At 45.3% G+C, this 23183-nt stretch overlaps 1 protein-coding gene across 1 annotated transcript; it reads left to right on the top strand.

The window, feature by feature from the left end:
* Positions 1–201: 201 nt before the first annotated feature.
* On the top strand, positions 202–19662 carry LOC132402535 (glycoprotein hormones alpha chain-like). Its single transcript, XM_059985390.1, has 3 exons — positions 202–307; positions 13330–13514; positions 19585–19662. Exons 1-3 carry the CDS (start codon positions 208–210, stop codon positions 19660–19662), a joined length of 363 nt encoding a protein of 120 aa, XP_059841373.1. The 5' UTR covers positions 202–207.
* The last annotated feature ends 3521 nt before the right edge of the window (positions 19663–23183 follow it).

Genomic DNA, 23183 nt, shown 5'->3' with positions numbered 1-23183 from the left:
ATGGTTTCAGGTGCCACGGCTGAAGTAACACTTGTCTCACTTACTTTCTACTTGTTACTTTCTAGCTGCGTCAACAATCAGAAATTCCATCATGGAACCCCTGCCATGGGGTGTCAAAGCATGGTCTTCTGAAAACATGACTGTAGTATGGACAGCTTTGTGAAAGTACGTTAATGGTTGTCCTTTATATTTCAGTCTGTTTACAAGATGTTTACTTACATGAAGCGTGGCGGACTGGCCCTGATTGTTCTCCTCATAGTGGAACACAGCTTTCACTCCTTCCCTGAGGTAGAGGCTGCCGCAGGAGGTGAGTATCCCTAGGGGTTTACAAGGCCAGCAGGTAGTCGCGTTAAGTCAGCATCTTAAGGAACGTATGTTGAAGCAGTTGGGAAAGCAAATGATTGTAAAGTTAGCACTGTTAAAATCCTTTAGTTTACAGGAACTGGTTCTCAGGAGAGAAATCATCACCTTTGGGCCGAACCTTGCTGAGGAACTTTACCCAGCTGCACAGTGAAGATCCCTGTGTGAGCGCTGAAGTCCCAGCAAGGTCGTATCAATGCCAAAGGATTTCATCAGTATTAGCTTTCTAATTCTCCTTCCTCACTATTTGGGGAGCTGTTAAAACTGGAGGGGTTATTTGACGGTTTGGTCAAAATCGAGCCTGGTAAACTTGAATTTAATTTCTGACCCAATGCAAATTCTACTCGTTAAGAAAAAGACCACTGGGTAAACCATGGTTGTGAAAGTCCAAAGAGAGTTGACCAGCCTAACTGTCGTCCCTGGCAGGTCACGCTCTGTGTCCCTGGTCATACAGCGTTTAATTTTGTTATGGGTCTCAGCCTTTCCAACCATTTCAGACAATGAATTCCACAACACTGTCACTGATTGCTTTCTCATCTACTTTCTCCAATCCTTCCACCAATCATTTTGCTCTCAATGGCATTGCCAAGCAAAATACATTCTTCCTATTTCATGTCTGGTTTTTTTAACCCCGATATTTTATCTCTAAGGATCTGTGAATCACACTGTTCCACATCACTCACTTTTTGTGATTTTGTCCCTCCCCAAGAACAAAACCTTCCACTTCTCCACAATGAACTTTGGAGTTGTAGAAAAGTACAGCGTAGAAACAGGCCCTTTGAGTGAAGAAGCTCCTCCCCCATGTTCCCCTTAAATATTTCACTTCTCACCCATAACCTATGACCGCTAGCTCGAGTCCTCAACGACCCACAGTGCAAAGAGACTGCTTGATTTCCGTGTCTATCAAATCTCTCCCCATCCTCCTGTGCTTCAGGATATAAAGTTCTAACCTGTTCTACCTTTCCCTTTGGCACAAGTCCTGGTAATATCCATGTACATTTTCTCTGTATTCTTCAATCCTATTGGTATCTTTCCTCTAGGTAGGTGACCAGAACTGCACACAGTACTCCAAATTAGGCCTCGCCAAGGTCTCATTCAAAGGTTCAAAAAAAAGCATTGGTATCACCACCGAGCGTGAGCAAAGAGACAGACTTGCAGCTACCCCAAAGACTTTGCATTTTACCCTGTATTCGACATCCCACAGGTTCACTCTCTCCCTAATAAGGGAGAAGGAGGTGTCTCCGTTTCCCCAGCGATCCGGGAGACATAACAAGCAGCTGGCTGGTTCATGATGTTAAGAGTCCGTTACGTCGCTTTTTTCAGGCTCTGTGCCTGAAGATCGTAAAGATCCCGGGTCTCCAGGCACACAGCAGATATCCCGACTCCCCCGACCGCACGCGGGTCGCCTGTTAACACTGACCCCCGAGATCTTAGGCTTCCAAATCTGAGCTGGACTTCCAGGCTGAACCCAGTCCTGAAACCCCGAGAACGGGTCCCACTCCTGCGAAGAACCGAAGCCTGCGTGTAACTCCAGGTCAGGGTCATCAAAAGAACCCTGAAAGGAAAAAAATAAAGATATTGAAGATGGAAACAGAGCTGTTTCTGAAGATGCAAGCAAGGGAATCGCTGTTTAGTGCCACTCAACTTCAGAATCAGAATCAGGTTTAATATCACCGGCATATGCTGTGAAATTTGTTGTTTTGTGGCTGCAGTACATAATAAAAGCTATAAATTACATGGAAACATAGAAAACCTACAGCGCAATACAGGCCCTTCGGCCCACAAAGCTGTGCTGAACATGTCCTTACCTTAGAACTACCTAGGCTTACCCATAGCCCTCTATTTTTCTAAGCTCCCTGTACCTATCCAGGAGTCTCTTAAAAGACCCGATCGTATCCACTTCCATCACTATCGCCGGCAGCCCATTCCACACACTCTCCACTCTCTGCTTAAAAAACTTACCCCTGACATCTGATAACTCCTATGTACCTAAGAATTAGGTACAGAATTGCAATAAGAAATGAATATAAACAATTTAAATTAAATATACATTGCAAAAAGAGAGCAAACAATAGTGAGGTAGTGTTCATCCACTCATTGTCCATTCAGAACTCTGAAGGCAGAGGGGAAGAAGCTGTTTCTAAACTGTTAAGTTTGTCTCCTGTACCTCCTCCCGGATGGTAGCAATGAGAAGAAGGCATGGCCTGGGTGATGGGCGCTGTCCTTTGAGGGATTGCCATTTGATGGTGGGGAGGCTGGTCCCGTAATGGAACTGGCTGACTGTGTAACTTTGTTCACTTTCTCCAGTCCCCTCCATATCAGATGCCATCAGTTGGGACGCTGTCCATGGTAAACGTGTGACAGTCATTGGTGACGTACCAAATCTCCTCATGCTTCTCGTGAAACATAGCCACATTTGTCATTGTATCCAGATGTTGGACCCAGGATAGATCTTCAGAGATGTGGACACCCGGGAACTTGAAACTGCTCACCCATCCCAGTGCTGATCCCTCGATGAGGTCTGGTGTGTGTTCCCTCAGCTTCCCCTTTCCTGAAGTCCACAAGCAATCTATTGATCTTACTGCCGTAGAGTGCAAGATTGTTGTTGTGACACCACTCAACCAGCTGATCTACTACTTATACGCCTCCTCATCACCATCTGAAATTCTGCCAACATCATTGGCAAATTTATAGATGTTGTTTGAGCTGTGCCAGGCACACAGTCATGGGTTAACATAACGTCCCAACCCCTGTACTCAATCCTTTGATTTATGAAGACCAAAGTAGAAAAAATTCTCTTTATGACTATGGCTCTGTGACGCCACTTCCAATTGTGAATCGATATTCCCAGATCCCTCTGTTCTTCAGTACTCCTCGGTGTCCCACTATTCCCTGTGGTAATCCTACCCTGGTTTGTCCTCCCAGAATATAATGCCTAACACTTGTCTGCTCTAAGTCCCATCTCTATTATTCATTCAATTTTTCTAGCTGTTCCAAATCCTGTTGCAAGCTTCGATAGCCTTCCTTGCTGTCCACTACACTGCTAAACTTGGTGTCATCTGCATCTTTGCTGACCTAAGTTACCAAATTATTGTACAGGTCGTTGATATAGATGACAAACAACAACAACAGACCCAGCACCGATCCCTGTGGCACACCACTAGTCCCAGGCCTCCAGCCAGAGAGGTAACCATCTACTACCACTCTCTGACTTCTCCCACAAAGCCAATGTCTAATCCAATTTACTACCTCATCCTGAATGCCGAGCGACTGAACCTTCTTGATGAATCTCCCTTATGGGACCTTGTCAAGAACCTTGCTAAAGTCTATGTAGACAACATCCACTGCATTTCCTTCATCAGCTCTGCTGTCAACTTTGAAAAATGCCATAAGATTGATTAGACATGACCTACCACACATGTGATGTAAACTGCCTCTAATCAGTTGTTGTCTAACCAAGTACACGTATATCTGGTCCCTTCAATCACCTTACAATAACTTACCCACTACTGATATCAGGCTCACTGACCTCTAATTTTCCCAGCTTATTCTTAGAGCCCTTCTTAAACAGCAGAATAACATTAGCTATCTTCCAGTCCTCTGATATCTCACCTGGGGCTAGGGATATTTTAAATACCTTTGCTAGGGCTGCTGCAATTTTTACACTAGTCTCCCACAAGGGCCCGAGGAAACACCTTGTCAGGCTCTGGGGGTTTGTCCACCCGGATCTGCCTCAAGACAGCGAGTGTATACAGTCTGTATATGGTACGTGTCCTCACTGCTCTTTTGCCTTGGTTCTACGTCCATCTCCTGAGTAAATACAGACACTAAAATTCATTTAAGATCATCCTCATCTCTTGCAAGTCCATGCATAGATGACCACACTGATCTTCAAGAGGGCCAATTTTGTCTCTTTGTTCTTAATGCATCTTCAGAAGCCCTTGTCTACTAGAGTAACCTCATGCCTTCTTTTAGCCCTCCTGATTTCCTTCCTAAGTGTTCCCTTGTGTTTCCGAATGCTCCTCGACTGCCTCTTCTTTTCCTTGCTGCCCATACCTGCTATGTACCTCCTTCTTCTTCCTGACCAAGGCCTCAATATCTCTCAAATATAGGTTCCCTAAACCTGTCGGCCTTGCCTTTTATTCTGACAGGAACGTACAAACTCTGTACTCTCAGAATTTCACTTTTGAAGGCCCCCCCCCCCCACTTACCAAGCACTTCTTTGGCCAGAAAACGGCCTGTTCCAATCCACCTTTGCCAGATCTTTCCCAATGTCATCAAAATTGGCCTGTCTCTAATTTAGAACATCAACCCAAGGATGAGTTCTGCCCTTCTCCGTCTTGAAGCTAATGGATTTCGGACATCACAGTAGTTTAGCAATTGGTGAGATGCTGTTGAAGCTCAGGGCATTCCAGAGTTTGAAGTTCATCTCTGGTGCCATCTGCAAGGAGGCTGTGTGTTCTCCTGGGCATCTCTACAGGCCCCCAAACAGCAGTCTGGATGTAGGGTGTAAGTTGAATGAAGAGTTAAAATTGGCATGTCGCAAAGGTAATGATATAGTTGTCATGGGGGATTTCAACATGCAGGTAGACTGAGAGAATCAGAATGGTACTGGATCCCAAGAAAGGGAGTTTGTGGAGTGCCTCCGAGATGGTTTCTTAGAACAGCTTGTACTGGAGCCTACCAGGGAGAAAGCAATTCTAGGTTTAGTGTTGTGCAATGAACCGGATTTGATCAGGGACCTGGAGGTAAAGGAACCATTAGGAGGTAGTGACCATAATATGATATGTTTTAACCTACAATTTGAGAATGAGAAGGGAAAATCAGATGTGTCAGTATTACAGTTGAAAAAAGAGAACTATGGAGCTATGAGGGAGGAGCTGGCCAAAGTTCAATGGAACAAAACCCTAGCAGGGAAGACAGTGGAACAACAATGGCAGGTATCTCTGGGAATAATGCAGAAGGTGCAGGATCGGTTCATTCCAAAGAGGAAGAAAGATCCTAAGGGGAGTAAGGGGAGGCCATGGCTGACAAAGGAAGTAAAGGACAGTGTAAAAAAAAAGTATAACATAGCAAAGATGAGTTAGAAGCCAGAGGACTGGGAAGTTTTTAAAGAGCAACAGAAGATAACAAAAAAGGCAATACGCCAAGAAAAAATGAGCCAAGAATATAAAGGAGGATAGTAAAAGCTTCTTTAGGTATGTGAATAGCAAAAAAATAGTTCAGACCAAAATTGGGCCATTGAAGACAGAAACGGGTGAATTTATTATGGGGAACAAGGAAATGGCAGGTGAGTTGAACAGGTACTTTGGATCTGTCTTCACTACATCTCCCAGATGTAATAGTGGCCAAAGGAACTAGGGTAAAGGATGAACTGAAGGAAATTTATATTAGGCAAGAAACGGTGTTGGATAGACTGTTGAGTCTGAAGGCTGATAAGTCCCTGGGACCTGATGGTCTGCATCCCAGGGTACTTAACGAGGTGGCTCTAGAAATCGTGGATACATTGGTAATCATTTTCTAATGTTCTATAGATTCAGGAACAGTTCCTGCGAATTGGAGGGAGAGCCAGTGGATGTAGTGTACCTGGACTTTCAGAAAGCTTTTGATAAAGTCCGACATAGGGGATTAGTGGGCAAAATTAGGGCACATGGTATTGGGGGCAGAGTACTGACATGGATTGAAAATTGGCTGGTCCCTTAACGGGTCCCTTTCGGAATGGCAGGCTGTGACCTGTGGGGTACCGCAAGGTTCGGTGCTGGGACCACAGCTGTTTACAATATACATTAATGATTTAGATGAAGGGATTAAAAGTAACGTTAGCAAATTTGCCGATGACACAAAGCTGGGTGGCAGTGTGAAATGTCAGGAGGATGTTATGAGAATGCAGGGTGACTTGGACAGGTTGGGTGAGTGGGCGAATGTATGGCAGATGCAGTCTAATGTGGATAAATGTGAGGTTATTCATTTCATTGGCAAGAACAGGAAGGCAAATTACTATCTAAATGGAGTCAATTTAGGAAAAGGGGAAGTACAACGAGATCTAGGTGGTCTTGTACATCAGTCAATGAAAGCAAGCATGCAGGTACAGCAGGCAGTGAAGAAAGCTAATGGCATGCTGGCCTTTATAACAAGAGGAATTGAGTATAGGAGTAAAGAGGTCCTTCTGCAGCTGTACAGGGCCCTGGTGAGACCCCACCTGGAGTATTATGTGCAGTTTTGGTCTCCAAATTTGAGGAAGGACATTCTTGCTATTGAGGGAGTGCAGCGTAGGTTCACAAGGTCAATTCCCGGAGTGGTGGGACTGCCATATGTTGAAAGATTGGAGCGACTGGGCTTGTATACACTGGAATTTAGAAGAATGAGAGGGGATCTGATTGAAACATATAAGATTGTTAAGGGATTGGACACGCTGGAGGCAAGAAGCATGTTCCCACTGATGGGTGAGTCCAGAACTAGAGGCCACAGTTTAAGAATAAGGGGTAGGCCATTTAGAACAGAGATGCGGAAAAACTTTTTCACCCAGAGAGTGGTGGATATGTGGAATGCTCTGCCCCAGAAGGCAGTGGAGGCCAAGTCTCTGGATGCTTTCAAGAGAGAGTTAGATAGAGCTCTTATAGGTAGCGGGGTCAAGGGATATGGGGAGAGGGCAGGAACGGGGCACTGATTGTGTATGATCAGCCATGATCACAGTGAATGGTGGTGCTGGCTAGAAGGGCCGAATGGCCTACTCCTGCACCTATTGTCTGTGGGATTCCTGTGGGTGCTCATGTTTCGTCCCTCGGTCCAAAGGTGTACCAGTTAGTAGGGTAATTGGTTATTGCAAATTGTCCTGTGATTAGGCTAGGGTTAAATAGGCGAGTTGCTGAGAAAGGTGTGGCTCGTCGGCTCGGAAGGGACTGTTCCACACTGGCAAAATAAATAATTATGATCACTACACTTACACACATTCTATCACCTTCCCTGTCTCGTTCCCTAACAGGAGATCTACTATCACACTTTCTCTAGCTGAGAGCTTTGTATATTGATTAAGGAAACTTTCCTGAACACATTCGACCAACTCTGTCCCAATCCAGCTGTTTTACAATATGGGCATACAGTCAATATTTGGAGAGTTATAATCACCTACTCTCACAACCCTATGTTTCTCTAAACTGTTTGCATTCTCCCTACAAATTTGCTCCCCTAAATCCTACTGACTATTGGGTGGTCTATATGTAATCCCATTATTGTGGCCATTCCTTTCTTATTCTCTGTCCTGTCTGAGACTGCTGTGACTAGTAATGCCGTCCCTCCCACTTTAATCCCTACCACTCTGAAACAGCAGAACCCTAGAACACTGTGCGGCCAGTTCTGCCCATCGCACTACTGGGCACAGTGTCAGAATTCCTTGCTCCGAGCTCATCTGCCTTATCTACGATACTCCTTGCCTTGAAATGAGCACAATCAGAACATTACTCCCATTGTGCTCAACCTTTCGATTCCTGTCTTTGCACGTACAGCTGGCTTAACAAGATCTTCACCCACAACCACTCCACCATCTGCTCTGGTACTCTACATTTACTGCTTCACAGACAAGGCTGTTTTTTTGTCTGTTCATCTCTGGGTAATTAAATTTAGAGGATCCATATTCCTTGTCGGCATTTTTCTGTGACTAGCCTTGTCCTCTCTTTGAAGTCTGTTTATATCATTGTTCAGATATCCTATCCAGCATTCGACAAGCTAATCATTTGTTGGAAAACGTTCTTCCCACTACTTGCATATTTTTTGATGCCATCTTGCAAAGTTAGAGTCATAGAAAGGTACAGCACAGAAGCAGGACCTTTAGCCCATCTAGTCTGTGCTGAACTATTTAAACTGCCCTGTCCCATCGACCTGCTTCGGGACCATGGTCCTCCTTACCCCTCCCATCCATGTCCCTATCCAAACTTCTCTTAAATGTTGAAATCGAGCTCGCATGCACCACTTGTGCTGGCATCTCATTCCACCCCCTGAGTGGAAAAGTTTACCTTCAAGTTCCACTTAAACTTTTCACCTTTCACCCTTAATCCATGACCTCTAGTTGTAGTCTCACCTAAGCTCAGCGGACAAAAGCCTGTTTGCATTTACCCTCTACTGGTTAAGCCCAGCCGTCGAAGGGGCACAACCTCACGGCTGCTACCTGGAGCCGAGTGTCCGGTGCGGACCAAAGATGAGTGAGCTGCCCCAGAATGGACAGACCAGAGGTGCTACCCCTCCCTGGACACCCCACAGGGTGTTAATGTTCCCAATAAACAATATGCTCAGTGGAAGAATGTGGAGAGGAAAGGCACCTGAACACCACACTTGCTTAGGGACAGGCAATAAATAATAGCCTTGCCAGCAAGCTTAAAAAAATAACAGATTAATTCATCTATTTCTACGCTGCATGCTTGAAAATGCTGGCTGCCAACCCTTGCTTTCTTGCTTCTCCACCGTGTTCCAGCTGCCCTTCCTCAGGACTGAACCCAGCCGTGCATCACCCAGTCATCCAAACCTCTCTTTGCCCATGCCCATAACAGCCACTGCTGAGGCTGAAGTGGGAAAGCAGGGATGCTGCCATGATGCACAGATAGGAAGGAGGCAGAGGATAGGGGGATCAGATCAGATAATTGTCACTGATATTTGGTGGGGAATTGGGGCACCAATGTGGGCCATTCAGTCTGTTGAGCACTTACTGGCACGACACAAGAACAATCCAGCTAGTCTCACTCCCTGCCCCTCGCAAATTATGTCCGATATTTGTCCATCTCTTTTAAATGCGACACTAAATCTGAGTTGGTACTGCATTCTAAACTCACGCTGCATAAATAAAAACACTTTTGCATTTTTAAGGAAATCCCCTTTATTCTTTACAAAAACACAAAGTACACTGCAGATGCTGGTCAGGCTGCTCAGCGGGTCAGGCTGCATCTGTGGAAACGAGCAGTCAATGTTTCGGATCAGGACAAAGGGTCTCAGCCCAAAATGTTGGCCGCTCGTTTCCAAGGATGCTGTCTGACCTGCCGAGTTCCTCCAGTGTATTGTTTGTGTCCTCTTTATTCGGCAACTCAAACTGACCTCTCTTCTAGCTGTTGTCAGGAACAGGGGCAGGACAGGACCCTAATGCAGGACACAGACACTGAAGTACTAGGGGTAGGACAGGATGGGGATGCCATGGCATGTGAGGGGTAAGGCAGGAGGATTCATCATGGCGGGCAGCGAGGATCCCCAGCAGGGCCACCTCCCAGGCAGAAACACAGAGGCCTGGGCCAGTCACAGACACCTGGGCAGGTGCAGAGCACAACCCTTAGGGAGCAATAGGTGGAAAGGGCAGAACCCCCAGCAGGCAGCAGTAGTCCAGCAAGACCTGCCCAACAGAGGCAACAGGTAGGAAGGGGTGGAATCCCCATCAGGCAGTGGCAGTCCAGCCAGACCTGCCCAACAGAGGCAACGGGTAGGAAGGAAACTGGGTCCAGGGTGAGCAGCAGGACTACCATGATACACCAGTAAATTGGGACAGGCAACCAACAGCATTGCAGCACAAGCAAGGAGAATGAGGCAAAACAGCAGGACCAGCGCACAGGACAGAAGCTGGGGAACAAGACCAACCAGATAGAGCATATACAGAACAGTCCAGCAACCAGATAGAGCATATACAGAACAGTCCAGCAACCAGATAGAGCATATACAGAGCCAGCAGTCCAGGTACAGAGTAGGTTAACCCAGCTCCAAAGCAGGACAACCCCACAACTAGGCTCAGTCCCCGAGCCCCTTATAAACACCTGCCCCTAATAGGTGACAGGTGTAACTCCTTAAGCCAAGATGATCCAATGTCTCTGGGTGACAGGAGGGCTGGCTGCAAGGCCCGGAGTCCGGAGTCCGCGGACCGGAGCAAGACCCGCAAGGCGGCCTCCGGACCGGACCCTAACAGCTGTGGCTGCACCAGTGTCTTACGAAGTTTCTTGCGGTTTCCTGCCCTGTCTTCTGTGCTTCTATTTATGAAATCTGAGATCTTCAATGGACTGTGATCATTTACTAAACCTGTCCCGTCAATTTAAGTAAATAGTCAGGGTATATATACTTACTCCATGCATACCCAGACATTACTTTAATCCTCCAGCTTTTTTTTTAAGAACTGGCTCCTTTAGTTTATAGTGTTCCTCCTTGTTCTCTGATCAAAATGTAATGCTTTGGAACTTTCCAGATTAAATTTCACCTGGCATTTCCCTGCCAGGTCCATGACATTTTTCTGATGAAAGGTCATTGATCTGAAGGATGAACTCTTCTGCTCCGCTGAGCAGTTCTGTTGCTTTCTTTCCATTTCCAATTTCAGCGCCCCTATGCTGTGTTTGGAACTATCCTCCTCACAGATCACCAAGTTTTGCAGATTTGGTATCTGTGCACTATTTGGGTTCCACGTACACCGGATTCTGGTTAATTGGGGCAGCTGTTTATTTGGGACAACTCTTAAAGAACAAAAACTATTCAAGAAAATAGTCGGGAATCTCTTCTTTACTTGGGCCACTATGCTGTTTAATTGGGACAGGAGCTGACAGAAGTTTCTAACTGGTGCCAGTCGCTGCACTTCTGTGGCTGTTAGACCACATAACAAATAATGTATTTAACTGAAATACAGAACAAATTAGAACACTGGCATTTCTACTGCAGTGCCATAAATCTGTGTATTCCTAATAGTTATTGACAGAGGAATTCATCCACACCAAGCAGTTTTCAAATAGTGCCAGATGTGTGTGGTTGTGTTCAAAAAGCAGTGATTTTTGCCACAGCTAGTTGGTCAGAACTGAGCAGTGAGACAATTCAGAACAGTCTCAATCACTGCGGTTTCAAGCATTCAGGCTTGGAGATGCCAGAAATGGCCGGGAGTGGAAATGAAATGATCTCACTACTTCAATGTGAGGAATTACGAAGATATGAACAATCAGCTGACTGTTACAATGAAAATGACAATTTGGAAGATGCATTAGTCAAAGGCATTGTATACATGCCGTCCATTATCTGCACCAAGTGCCTGCGTTGATTTTGTTCATTTACAGTCGATCTGAAGTGGTGGGAAGGAGTCTGTACACTCTCCCTGTGACCGTGTGGGTTTCCTCCTACAGTCCAAAGACAGCCTGGTTGGTAGGGTAATTGTCCTGCGATTAGGCTAGGGTTAACTCAGGGGGTTACTGGGCAGTGCAGCTTGAAGGTGGGAAGGGCCTGTTCCATATTGTATCTCAATAAATAAATAAAATTTAAATTGGCAGTGCAGGCTCAAAGGGCCAAATGGTCTACTTCTGCACTTATTGTCTAAAGAATGCAGTAGTGTGCACCGGATGAATTCCTCAGTCAATAACTATTAGGAACTAATAGACAGTTTTATAGTACAGCAGTAGAAATGCCAGTGTTCTAATTTGTTCTGTATTTTATTTAAATACATCATTTGTTACTCACTGAAACAGTAGTTGGGGCAGCTGCTTAATTGGGCCAAAGTGTACTGGTCCTCATGTGTCCCAGTTAAGCGGAAGGTAATGGTCCCAGTGCCGATGCCAGGGAAGCCCTGTTATACCTTGCCGTTCACTCCCGACAACAGCCATTATCCATCTACGGCTGTCCATTTTATTCCATGGGCTTCCATTGTTTTACAAGCACTGATGGAGGGCAGAGGGAATTGGGATATTGGCACTAATAGACGCTGGGCAGAGGGAGTGATGGTTTGCTGGCAGATAGCTGGAATCATCACAGGAGCCCTACACTGCCAGCTCTGTTCAGCCCAGGTTCCACAGCTTTGTTTCAGCAGGCCTGCAATATCATCCCATGTGCCTCTCACCTGGCGTACAAGGCTGATAATGCTCGTGGGTGCCCTGTCCAATTCCATGGCGAAATCTCCAGGAAGTATTCAATATTCCTTTTTCACCTCAGCACAGGGTTTGGGGAGGCTGCTGGGGTGATGTTTTGTAATTCAATAGAATGCCATGAGTGCCACAGGACATAGGCAAATCTCAGAGCCTGGGTATTGAAATCCTAACAAACGTGTGTGAGATAGGATGCAAAAACATTGAACATTTTGTAGAAACATAGAAAACCTGCAGCACATCACAGGACCTTCGACCCGCAGTGCTGAACCGAACATCTGCTTACTTTACTTTGTTGTTCCAGGTTTCCAGCCCAGTCCTGAAAAAGGGTCTGGACACAAAGCATCCCGTCCATTCCCACCCCCCCCCACCCCCACAGATGCTGTTTGAACCATAGCGTCGCTCCAGCATTGTGTGTGTTACTCTATATTTCCAGCATCTCCAATCTCTCTTTGTGTCTCCAGAAGAAATGGCATTTGATACAATCATAGCCAGCTTGATTTCCCATCTGATGATAACTTGGTTCACTACGTCCTGTTGTTGAAGAAAACTTCAGAGTTCAAATTAAATTTATTATCGCAGTACATTAATGTCACCATATACAACCCTGAGGTTCATTTTCCTGTGGGCATACTCAATATATCTATAATAGAGTCAATGAAAGACCACCCCAACCTGGGCGATTGACCAGAGTTGATCAAAAGACAACAAACTGCAAACACAAGAGGAAAGAAATAATAAATAAATAAATATTGAGAGCATGAGATGAATAATCCTTGAATGTGAGTCCATTGGTTCAATGTTGGGTCAAGTGAAGTTGAGTGAAGTTATCCCCTTTGGTTCAAGAGCCTGATGGTCGAGGGGGTAATAGCTGTTCCTGAACTTGGTGGTGAGAGTCCTGAGGCTCCTGTACCTTGCTGATGGCAGCTGTGGGAAGAGAGCATGTCCTGGGAGCTGGGGGTCCATGACGATGGATGTTACCTCCCTGGTACAGCGCTTCATGTAGATGTGCTCCATGGCGTTAAACTCCTAAGGAAGTAGAGGCGCTGAGAGCTTTGTAGGATGTGCTACATCCAGCACCTGGAAGATTAATTCCATCTGCTCTTTCTCCCTAAAGGGTGTCCGGACTGTCGGCTGAAGGAGAACACTCGCTTCTCAAGACCAGGGAAGCCCATTTTCCAGTGCAAAGGCTGTTGCTTTTCTCGTGCTTATCCCACACCAATGCGGTCCAAGAAAACCATGCTGGTCCCCAAGAATATCACCTCAGAGGCAACGTGCTGCGTGGCTAAATTATTTTCCAAGGTGAGAATTCTGGAGGAATACATGAAACTTGTATCAAGGAACGAAGCTCTCCTTTTTTTCAGTATCCTAACAAACGGTGCACCAACTAAAATGGTAAAATACATGCGAGGGACAGCTTAGCCAGCACTGGCTCAAAGTCATTGTCTAAAAAAATGATCTCAGCTATGTAAAGGATGCAGCCGGTTTTATCCAGGGAATTGTCAGAGATCCCCCTAGTCTTTTTGAAAAGTTACTGGATATTGCCATAAATAGTTTAAATCTAATATGAATTTGATTGAAACAGACAGACAGACATACTTTATTGATCCCGAGGGAAATTGGGTTTCGTTACAGTCGCACCAACCAAGAATAGTGAAGAAATATAGCAATATAAAACCACAAATAATTAAATAATAATGTTAATCATGCCAAGTGGAAATAAGTCCGGGACCAGCCTATTGGCTCAGGGTGTCTGACACTCTGAGGGAGGAGTTGTAAAGTTTGATGGCCACAGGCAGGAATGACTTCCTATGACGCTCAGTGTTACATCTCGGTGCAATGAGTCTCTGGCTGAATGTACTCCTGTGCCTAACAAGTACATTATGGAGTGGATGGGAGACATTGTCCAAGATGGCATGCAACTTGGACAGGATCCTCTTTTCAGACACCACCGTCAGAGAGTCCAGTTCCACCCCCACAACATCACTGGCCTTATGAATGAGTTTGTTGATTCTGTTGGTGTCTGCTACCCTCAGCCTGCTGCCCCAGCACACAACAGCAAACAATATAGCACTGGCCACCACAGACTCGTAGAACATCATCAGCATCGTCCAGCAGAAATTAAAGGACCTCAGTCTCCTCAGGAAATAGAGACGGCTCTGACCCTTCTTGTAGACAGCCTCAGTGTTTTTTGACCAGTCCAGTTTATTGTCAATTCGTATCCCCAGGTATTTGAAATCCTCCACCATGTCCACACTGACCCCTTGGGTGGAAACAGGGGTCACCGGTGCCTTAGCCCTCCTCAGGTCCACCACCAGCTCCTTAGTCTTTTTCACATTAAGCTGCAGATGATTCTGCTCGCACCATGTGACAAAGTTTCCCACCGTATCCCTGTACTCAGCCTTCAGCTCCCTTGTTGATGCATCCAACTATGGCAGAGTCATCAGAAAACTTCTGAAGATGGCAAGACCCTGTGTTGTAGTTGAAGTTCGAGGTGTAGATGGTGAAGAGAAAGGGAGACAGGACAGTCCCCTGTGGAGCCCCAGTGTTGCTGACCACTCTGTCTGACACACAGTGTTGCAAGCACACGTACAGTGGTCTGCCAGTCAGGTAATCAATAATCCATGACACCAGGGAAGCATCCACCTGCATCACTGTCAGCTTCTCACCCAGCAGAGCAGGGCAGAGGGTGTTGAACGCACTGGAGAAGTCAAAAAACATGACCCTCAGTGCAAGTGTTTAAGCAAGGGAATGGAATAACAAAGCATAACAAAGGTAGTGTGCTTGAAACCTAGGTGTAAATATTAGATTTCATTGGACACCTTGCTGTCATCTCCCCTGACCTGCTGACAGCTGATTTCTTCTATCTTATATTACAAAAGGCAGATATGTGGAACAAGGTCTATTTATTATCAAAGTATACAACTCAGAAATTCTTCTTCTCAAGACAGCCATGAAGCCAAGAAAGTAAAGAACGATCATCAAACCCAAATCCTCCTTCCTGCACAAAAAACAAACCAAAATACAACAGGCACATCGATCCCTCTCCCGCACACACACACACAAAAAAAGAACAAGACAGATCGGGCGAGAAAAACAGACTATAAGAGTGAAAGAAGTCCTGAGTCCAAATCTATTTTCATATCCACATCCAAAATGCAGCAGACCTGAGAAACGTTCTCAGTGTTGTAACTATTACATATTGTGTCTGATCACACAGCTGCTGACACCCTTCCACACCTTCTATGTCTTATTTCTCCCAACCACAACCCACCACTACCTCTTCCTGCTCCTCTCCCATGATGAAAACGCGTCTGGTACCATTCTGTGACTCTCCCGCATGTTCTAAACCATTGATATTACACTTCTGTTTAAGATAAGCCACTTCATTAAATACCACATATGCTTGAATGACGCTTGAGCATTTTCCTCAGATCTCTCTGTCCCTGGACTTCTTTAAACATCACCTTCAGTTTAGGTTGCCTCCCTATCATTCTTCTAACTCATAAAATCTTTTTTATGCCATGGACCAATACCATAAGCAAATGGACCCCAGCTTGGGAACCCAGGTCTCAGGCTATTCCAACAACACATTTGCATTCTCTTGAGGTGTGTCTCAGAGTTCATTCACGACACGGACAATTTTCTCATTTGGAATATGGGCAGCACACAAGGTCATGAACATAAATATGATGAACACTGTGATCCTGGTACTGACTCCAGGGGAACGTTAATGCATCCTCCCCCCCAGCCCCTCAGCCTGAAAAACAACGGCTGGCTCTCTTTCCTGTCACTGAGTCAATTTTCCATCCATGTTGCTCAGACTCTGTGGCCGTCAAATCTTGATGACAAGTCTGTTATGCCGTCCTTTATCGAACATTTTCTAATCTACTGTATGTGGTCCATTGCAGCCCTAGTAGCTTATCAAAATAACTTCATCAGGTTGGGCAAGTACGGCAGCCTTTGATAAAGCTTCTATTGAAACAAGCAAGTGGTAACCCTTCCCCTGGTTCTCACTTTAAACAGCTCACCAGTTAAACTGATGATTTGCGGCTGTTCTATTCACCCTTGTACCCCCTGTCTGAACAAGGGTATGATAGTTCCATTTCTCCAGTCCATGGCCAACAGGTTCATAAACTCAGTGGCCTCTTCTTTAGGTACATCTGTACACCATCTCATCAGCCAGTCATGTAGCAGCAACTCAAAAAAAGCATGCAGGCATGGTCAAGAGGTTCAGTTGTTGTTTCGACCAAACATCAAACTGGGGAAGAGAGATGACGGGGAATGCAAACTCTGACTGTGGAGTGGTTGGTGTGAGTATCTCAGAAATTACTGATTTTCACACACAACAGTCTCCGTGTGACTGGTGTGGGAAACATCCAGTGAGCGGCCGTTCTGTGGGCGAAATGCCTTGTTGTTGAGAGAGGTCAGAGGAGAATGGCCAGACTGCTTCAAACTGACAGGAATAATCACGCGTTTACAACAGTGGTGTGCAGACGAGTGTCTTTGAATTCACAACACATCAAACCTTGAAGTGGTTGGGCTATGGCAGCAGAAGACCATGAACATATGCTCAGTGGCCACTTTCAGCAACTGTGCTTGCATCTGGCCTGGACCAGACCCTCTATCAGTCTAAAGTGAAGTTTCAAACCTCTTCAGCACTGGTTTTTAACGCTCCTAATTCTCAGTTGCATCTTCCTTTCCTGAGACTGAAGCAGCAGCTCTGCCTTCGTAACTAAAGGCTGATAGCCTACTGGGTGCACATGACCATCAGCCACATACTTACACTAATCCAGTGATAATCCCCTTTTAATCTCCCCATTTTCACATCCACCATTCCAACTCCCCCTAACACCCCAGTCTTACTATTCACCTACACTGATTTTCAGCTGCCAGTTAACTGCTGGCCCGCATGCCTTTTTTTCCTCCTTTTCAGTTACCTCTTGATCTTTCTATAATCTTGCCTGTATCTATTTTCCATTCCTTCTTCCTACTCACGTTTACTCTTTATGCCTTTTGTCAGAATAAGTTGGCAATTTCTCTCTTGGGGAAGTGTACTTGGCTGCCCATTATTCACATCATTTTGCCTGACAGTCTTTGAATCCATCCAGCCTTGAAGAGATTTTAAGCAACCGATTAAAATCGGAAATCCTGTGTTTATCTACATTTCATATTCTAGTCTGGATTCTAATTAGTTCCTTAAACTTGTTATATCCAGGGGTGGTAATAGGAACAAGCTCCCACTACCTATTAAGTGCTCCCAATGGTGTGATCTTCAAATAGCCTCTGACAAACAAGTCCAGCTCCTGGCCTTGACCTTCACATGTGGCTTAGCTACTAAGCCTGCCAGAACCATTTCTACTGTCAGGAGAAGGGGCAAAGGTGGGCTACTGATGCCTTAAAACCAGTCGCTTTGGGCAGCTGTGTTTGGCAACTCATCTAGGAGAAGGAAAACTCTGATCTTAAACCTCAGCTCCTCGTGCTATATCCACTCACGGGGAAGGCTTCGGGAGTAAACCCTGAGGGAAAAATTCAGAGCTGGAGTCGTTAAGGCAGTCCTGCGTTGAGTTCAACGCTGCATGGCCACTACTGGTGCCAAACTGGATCAGTTTCTGCTGTTCCTTTGGGCGTGGAGGGAGGGAGGGAGCTTGCTACATTTTGTACTGCCTTGGCTTGTGTTCCAGACAGTTAGGAAGCAACATCCATGGTCGTCCCTGACCAACGGAGGCCTTGTTAGGATTGTAAGATCAGTCCTTGCCTTGCTTGCCTCAGTCTCCAGAACCAACTGCAACAATGTTTTCTTCTTCACTGAATTGGAGACACGCGGGTCAAGTAAGTTTTGAGCATACATCAAAGCCCCTCCTTGTCTCTTTACTTAGAACATAAGACATAGGAACAAATTAGGCCATTGGGCCCATCGATTCTGGTCCTCCATTTCATCGTGGCTGATCCATTTCCTTCTCAACTCCATCCTCTTGCCTTCTCATCATAACTTCGATGATGAAGAATTCATCAACCTGCTCTTCAAGTGCACCCAGTGAACTGGCCTCCAAAACAAATTCCACAGATTAGGCTAAAGAAATTCCTCCCATCTCTGTTCTAAAGGGACATCCCTCTGTTTTGGGGCTGTGCCCTCCGGTCCTGCACTCCCCCACCAAAGGAAATTTGAGGCAAACTGCTCCTTATTTCACACCTCCCTCCCCATCCCAGACTGGCACAGTCATTGTACACAGAGAGAGGTGGGTGTGCGGAATGCCCTGCCAGGGTGGTCGCAGAGGCAGATATATTGGGCAATGGAAGATAGAAAAATGGAGGACTGTGAGTGAGGAAAGATTAGATTGATCTTACAGTAGGTTAAAGGGTTGGCACAACATAAGGGGCTGAAGGGCCTGTAATGCTTTATGTTCCGATAATAATTAGACCACGGCTTGAGAGTGTGCAGTTCTGGACCCCACAGTGCGGCTGTACAGGAGAGAGTGCAGAGGAGTGCGGTCGCTGGGACTGGCAAATTTTGGTCGTTAGGAAAAGAGTGGATTGGCTGCTACTGTACATTCTGGAAGGAGGAGTCTGAGGGGAGACTTTATAGAGGCGCCTTATCTAATGAAAGGATCTAGATGGTGTAACTAGGAAAGTTCTAATTCTGGTAGTCAGAGGGTCATTGATTTAAAGTCAATGCTAGAGATTTCACAGAATATAAAGAAACATGTTTTCATTCACAAGGTTAGCAGAGGTTAAAAGGCACGCCACATTACAGAGTCCTGACTCAAGGGACTTACCTGACATGGTGAGCCAAATGGCCTCATTCCCCATGGCTCCATGGAAGAATGTTTATGGACATTGGCGCACCCATTTGGGGCTGGCTGTGGGTAACTCAATGAGTAAACAGCCTAATGCAGGGCATTTCCATCTGCAGGACGTCATTCTTCCGTGACTCTGCACGGTGCTTCGTTTCAGATCTTTAAAGGGTCACGGACGAGGAGGTGCTCGGGTCTACCGCGAACAGGATGGCGGGGTGGGGGGGAGGGGGAGATGCAAGTTTCTTCAGTGAATGCGTCGGAGGGTAGAGCTGGCCCGACTGCCTGCTCTTCTGAGAATGTACGTGGGCGGATTGAAATGACCCTGGAACTGATGTCGTCTGCTATTTCAACTGCTAAAAGCTTACGTTTAAATGAAACGTAAATTGAAATGCTGGTCGCCAAGGATTGTCTGAATGAGGGAGGGAAATGATTCTGGGGGTGGGGGAGGAGAGAATGCAGGAGGCTGAACAGCTGACTGATGAATGTACATTTACCCCTGTCCCCTGGGGTCCAAGACAAATCGTACCTGTATTGGACATCGTCGTGACACTCTTTCATTCCTCTGATATTTTTAGGTGACTTTAATGGGAAATCTGAAGATTGAAAATCACACAGACTGCCACTGCAGTACTTGTTACTATCACAAGTCCTGAGGCCACAAGACACATACTGAAGAAGATATAAAATGCATGTGTTTTTCAATGCTTCATGAAGCAGTTTTCTTTAGATGGAATTAGGCTTTTAAACTGTAGGCAACATTGTAACTGACATACTGTAATAAATCAGTTTATCTTCTCCAGGCTCATGTGGAACTTCGAGTTAATTTCACTTTATCTTCAAACACCTCATTCTTTCCTCAGTTTAACACCGCACGAGAGCAGAAAATTCATGCTCGGTCCACAAAGGAAACTACATACACTAGTACTGACCGCCTGCGGTTCTCTCCGCTGCAAATTCCGCTGCACTGGATATACAGAGAGAACTGCAGTCTGAGCACGTCTGGTCTAGCAGGCAAGAGGAAACTTCTAAAATAGCCTTATTTCAACTTTGGATTAAATTTCAACTTCAAATGTATTTGATCAAAGCAAGTGTTCAGAAATTGCCAACAGTTCAGAACCTTCATACCGAATCAGGGGCTTAATATTCATCAGTTTTCCATTGTTGACGGCTCCCAGTTCTACTTCAAGATAAATTTGCTGGGGCAAAAATACTCACTGAGGCTAAATTTGGAACTATTTTCCAAACTTTGCACCCTTTGTCTCACCTTGTAATACACGCAAGTGTATTCTCAAGTATCATTTTGTGGTACCGAAAGAAACAGTCAATGAAATCTTAACATGGAGATCTCAAAGCTGCTGTCAATAATTCACGACCCATCAGGCCTCACTGCTTGCATTTTTTCTCCACTGAAATCATTTGAACTGATGCTAACTTCTGATATTTGTCAAGGGAATTTACAGTTTCAGAAATATTTACCATAAACAATCTTGAAAATCTATCATTTGTTTGCAGTAGTACTAAGTAACTGTTAATGCCGTGATTATTGTGAAGAAAAATGTGTGGCCACAAGTTGATAATTTAATTGGCATGGATTATAATTTCCTTACATGAATTAATACCCAAAATGATATTACAACATTTCTGAACTTATTGATGATATTTTACTTCTGACATTATCACATGTATGTTCTGTATAATGCTTAAAACGTCAATTAAAATATTTAATTGTTTCTGGTCTGTGGAAGTTTATTGCTTAATGATATTAGACCTGCTAGTTGCCAAAAGTTTCATTCAAATGATGCTGAAAGCAGCGGGCAAGGAAAAAGTTTTTTGCAAAGTCATAACCAGACCTTATAGCATTTGAAATTGCCTGGTTTTATGCTCCACATATACACATAGTGCATATACAATTTTCCCTTTCCATCTCCTCCACTTGCACTGCCTACAATGTTACCAGGTTTGTTACAGGCAGACTTGTATATAGCAGTAGTTTTTAACTGGTTGCTTAAGGTCATTATAACCGGGGGGTGGTAATGGGGACAAGCTTCCACTATCTATTAAATGCTCCCAATGGTGTGTGCCTCAAATAGACTCTGACAACCAAGTCGAGCTCCTGGCCCTGGCCTTCACCTGAGGCTTAGCTATTAAGCCAGGCAGAAGCGTTTCTATTGACAGGAGAAGGGGCAAAGGCGGGTCACTGGTGCCTTAAAACCAGTCGCTTCGGGCAGATGGGGCTCGTCAGCCATGGTTGGCAACTCAGAGGGAAAACTCTGATCTCAAACCTCCACTGCCTTGTGGCTACACCCACACAAGGGGAAGGCTTCTGGAGTAAACCTGAGGGAAAATCCGGAGCTCTCATCCCACATTGAGTTCAACACTGACTGGCAACTCCTGGTGCCAGACTGTGTTGGTCTCCGCCATTCCTTTGGGTTCGTCAGATGCATGGAGAAGGGCAGCTTGCTACACGGGCACCAGCTTGATCTCTGCATTGCACTGCCCTGGCTTGCGTATCTAGACAGCTAGGACGGTGCTGACTGGCGGAGGTCTCAGAGTTTTGAAGTCATTACTAAGTATAATCATCAGTGAAGTGTATATCCCTGCACAATAGCACCTCCAATTCCAGTGATTATTCTCTTCAGTTGCCTCACCCGGCTCCAGAAGAAATCTATAATTTGCGTTCAGTTTCATACATTTTAACTACAGTTGGCCTTTGTGAGTAATCTTGGTAAATATGTTCTGGAAGTCACATGCAGTAACCCACTGATTTTCTTCAGTAATTCGATTATGCCTAGTTCAATTGGGTTCATTGGACATGGCCTACTCTTTATAGCAGAGAATCACATGGGTAGCGCACAGGAGGGGCTACGGTGAAAGGCTGCTACAAACTACAGAGGGATGTTTGAAATAAGTCGGAGTTTGGATGTGGGGAGTGGAGCTGTGGAAGCACAGATCAGAATCAGAATCAGGTTTTATATTAATATATATAAAGTAGTTAATTAAAAATAGTACAAAAACAGAAATGATAAAACATTGAGATAGTGTTCATGGGTTCAATCTCCTCTTAGGAATCAGATGGCAGAGGGGAAGAAGCTGTTCCTGATTTGCTGAGTGTGTGCCTTCAGGCTTCTGTATCTCCTACCTGATGGCAGAGGGGAAGAAGCTGTTCCTGATTTGCTGAGTGTGTGCCTTCAGGCTTCTGTACCTACCTGATGGTAACAGTGAGAAAAGGGCTTGCCCTGGGTGCTGGAGGTCATTAGTAATGGACGCTGCCTTTCTCAGACACCGCTCCTTGAAGATGTCTTGGATACTATGGAGGATAGTACCCAAGATGGAGCTGACTGATTTTACAACTTCCTGTAGCCTGTGCACGGGTGGAAAGAGTTTTAGCATGGATGACTTGAAACAGGATTGTGACTGAACTGCTTTATAGCTCGTATCAGAGACAATCTTTGTGATGGAATGGATAACTCAGACACTTTTTCCTCAACTTCAGATGGCCCATCACAACATGGCATAATTCTATAACGATAATGGGGAAGTATACCTACCTTAATTCAAGCTATTAATTACAAAGGCAGCGTGCAAGCACTCTCAGTTTGTGAAGTATTCTGTCCATCAAGACACAGGTAGTCAGACTTTCCCTGGGTCCCATGCTCAATGTTCCTCAGGTCTCTCCACCATCCTATCTTCTTGCACTGTTCCTGAGTTCAGTAAAGAGTTAAATCCTAGGACAGGGGTTCCCAACCTGGGGTCCACCGACCCCTTGCTTAATTTTGTTGGTCCATGGCATAAAAAAGGTTTTGGAACCTGATTTTGTTCTTCAATGAGACAGCACCACATTGATGGTGCAGTCCAGGCCCAACCCAATTCAGTACCTTTATCCCCTTTCAGGTGGACTACTGCTTGCTACAGCATAACTCTGTTTTTGATTTCATCAATTGTGTAGCATCCTGAGCCTGTCAGATGCAGGGGGACATGGAATTGATCTCAGACAAGAACTTCACTGTCCACATAAGTTAGGCCTCCTTTCTGTCTTAAACTAGTCACCTGATATTATCATGAGTCCCACTTAGGACCGGTGCCAATGGGTATATTTTAGAGCAGGGGTCCCCAACCTACTTTATGCCATGAACCCCTACCATTAACCGAGGGGTCCGTGAACCCCAAGATGATA

The sequence above is a fragment of the Hypanus sabinus genome, chromosome 12, assembly GCF_030144855.1.
Source record: "Hypanus sabinus isolate sHypSab1 chromosome 12, sHypSab1.hap1, whole genome shotgun sequence".
In the NCBI taxonomy this organism is placed as follows: Eukaryota; Metazoa; Chordata; class Chondrichthyes; order Myliobatiformes; family Dasyatidae; genus Hypanus; species Hypanus sabinus.
This window is presented reverse-complemented; position numbering and strand designations above follow the sequence as displayed.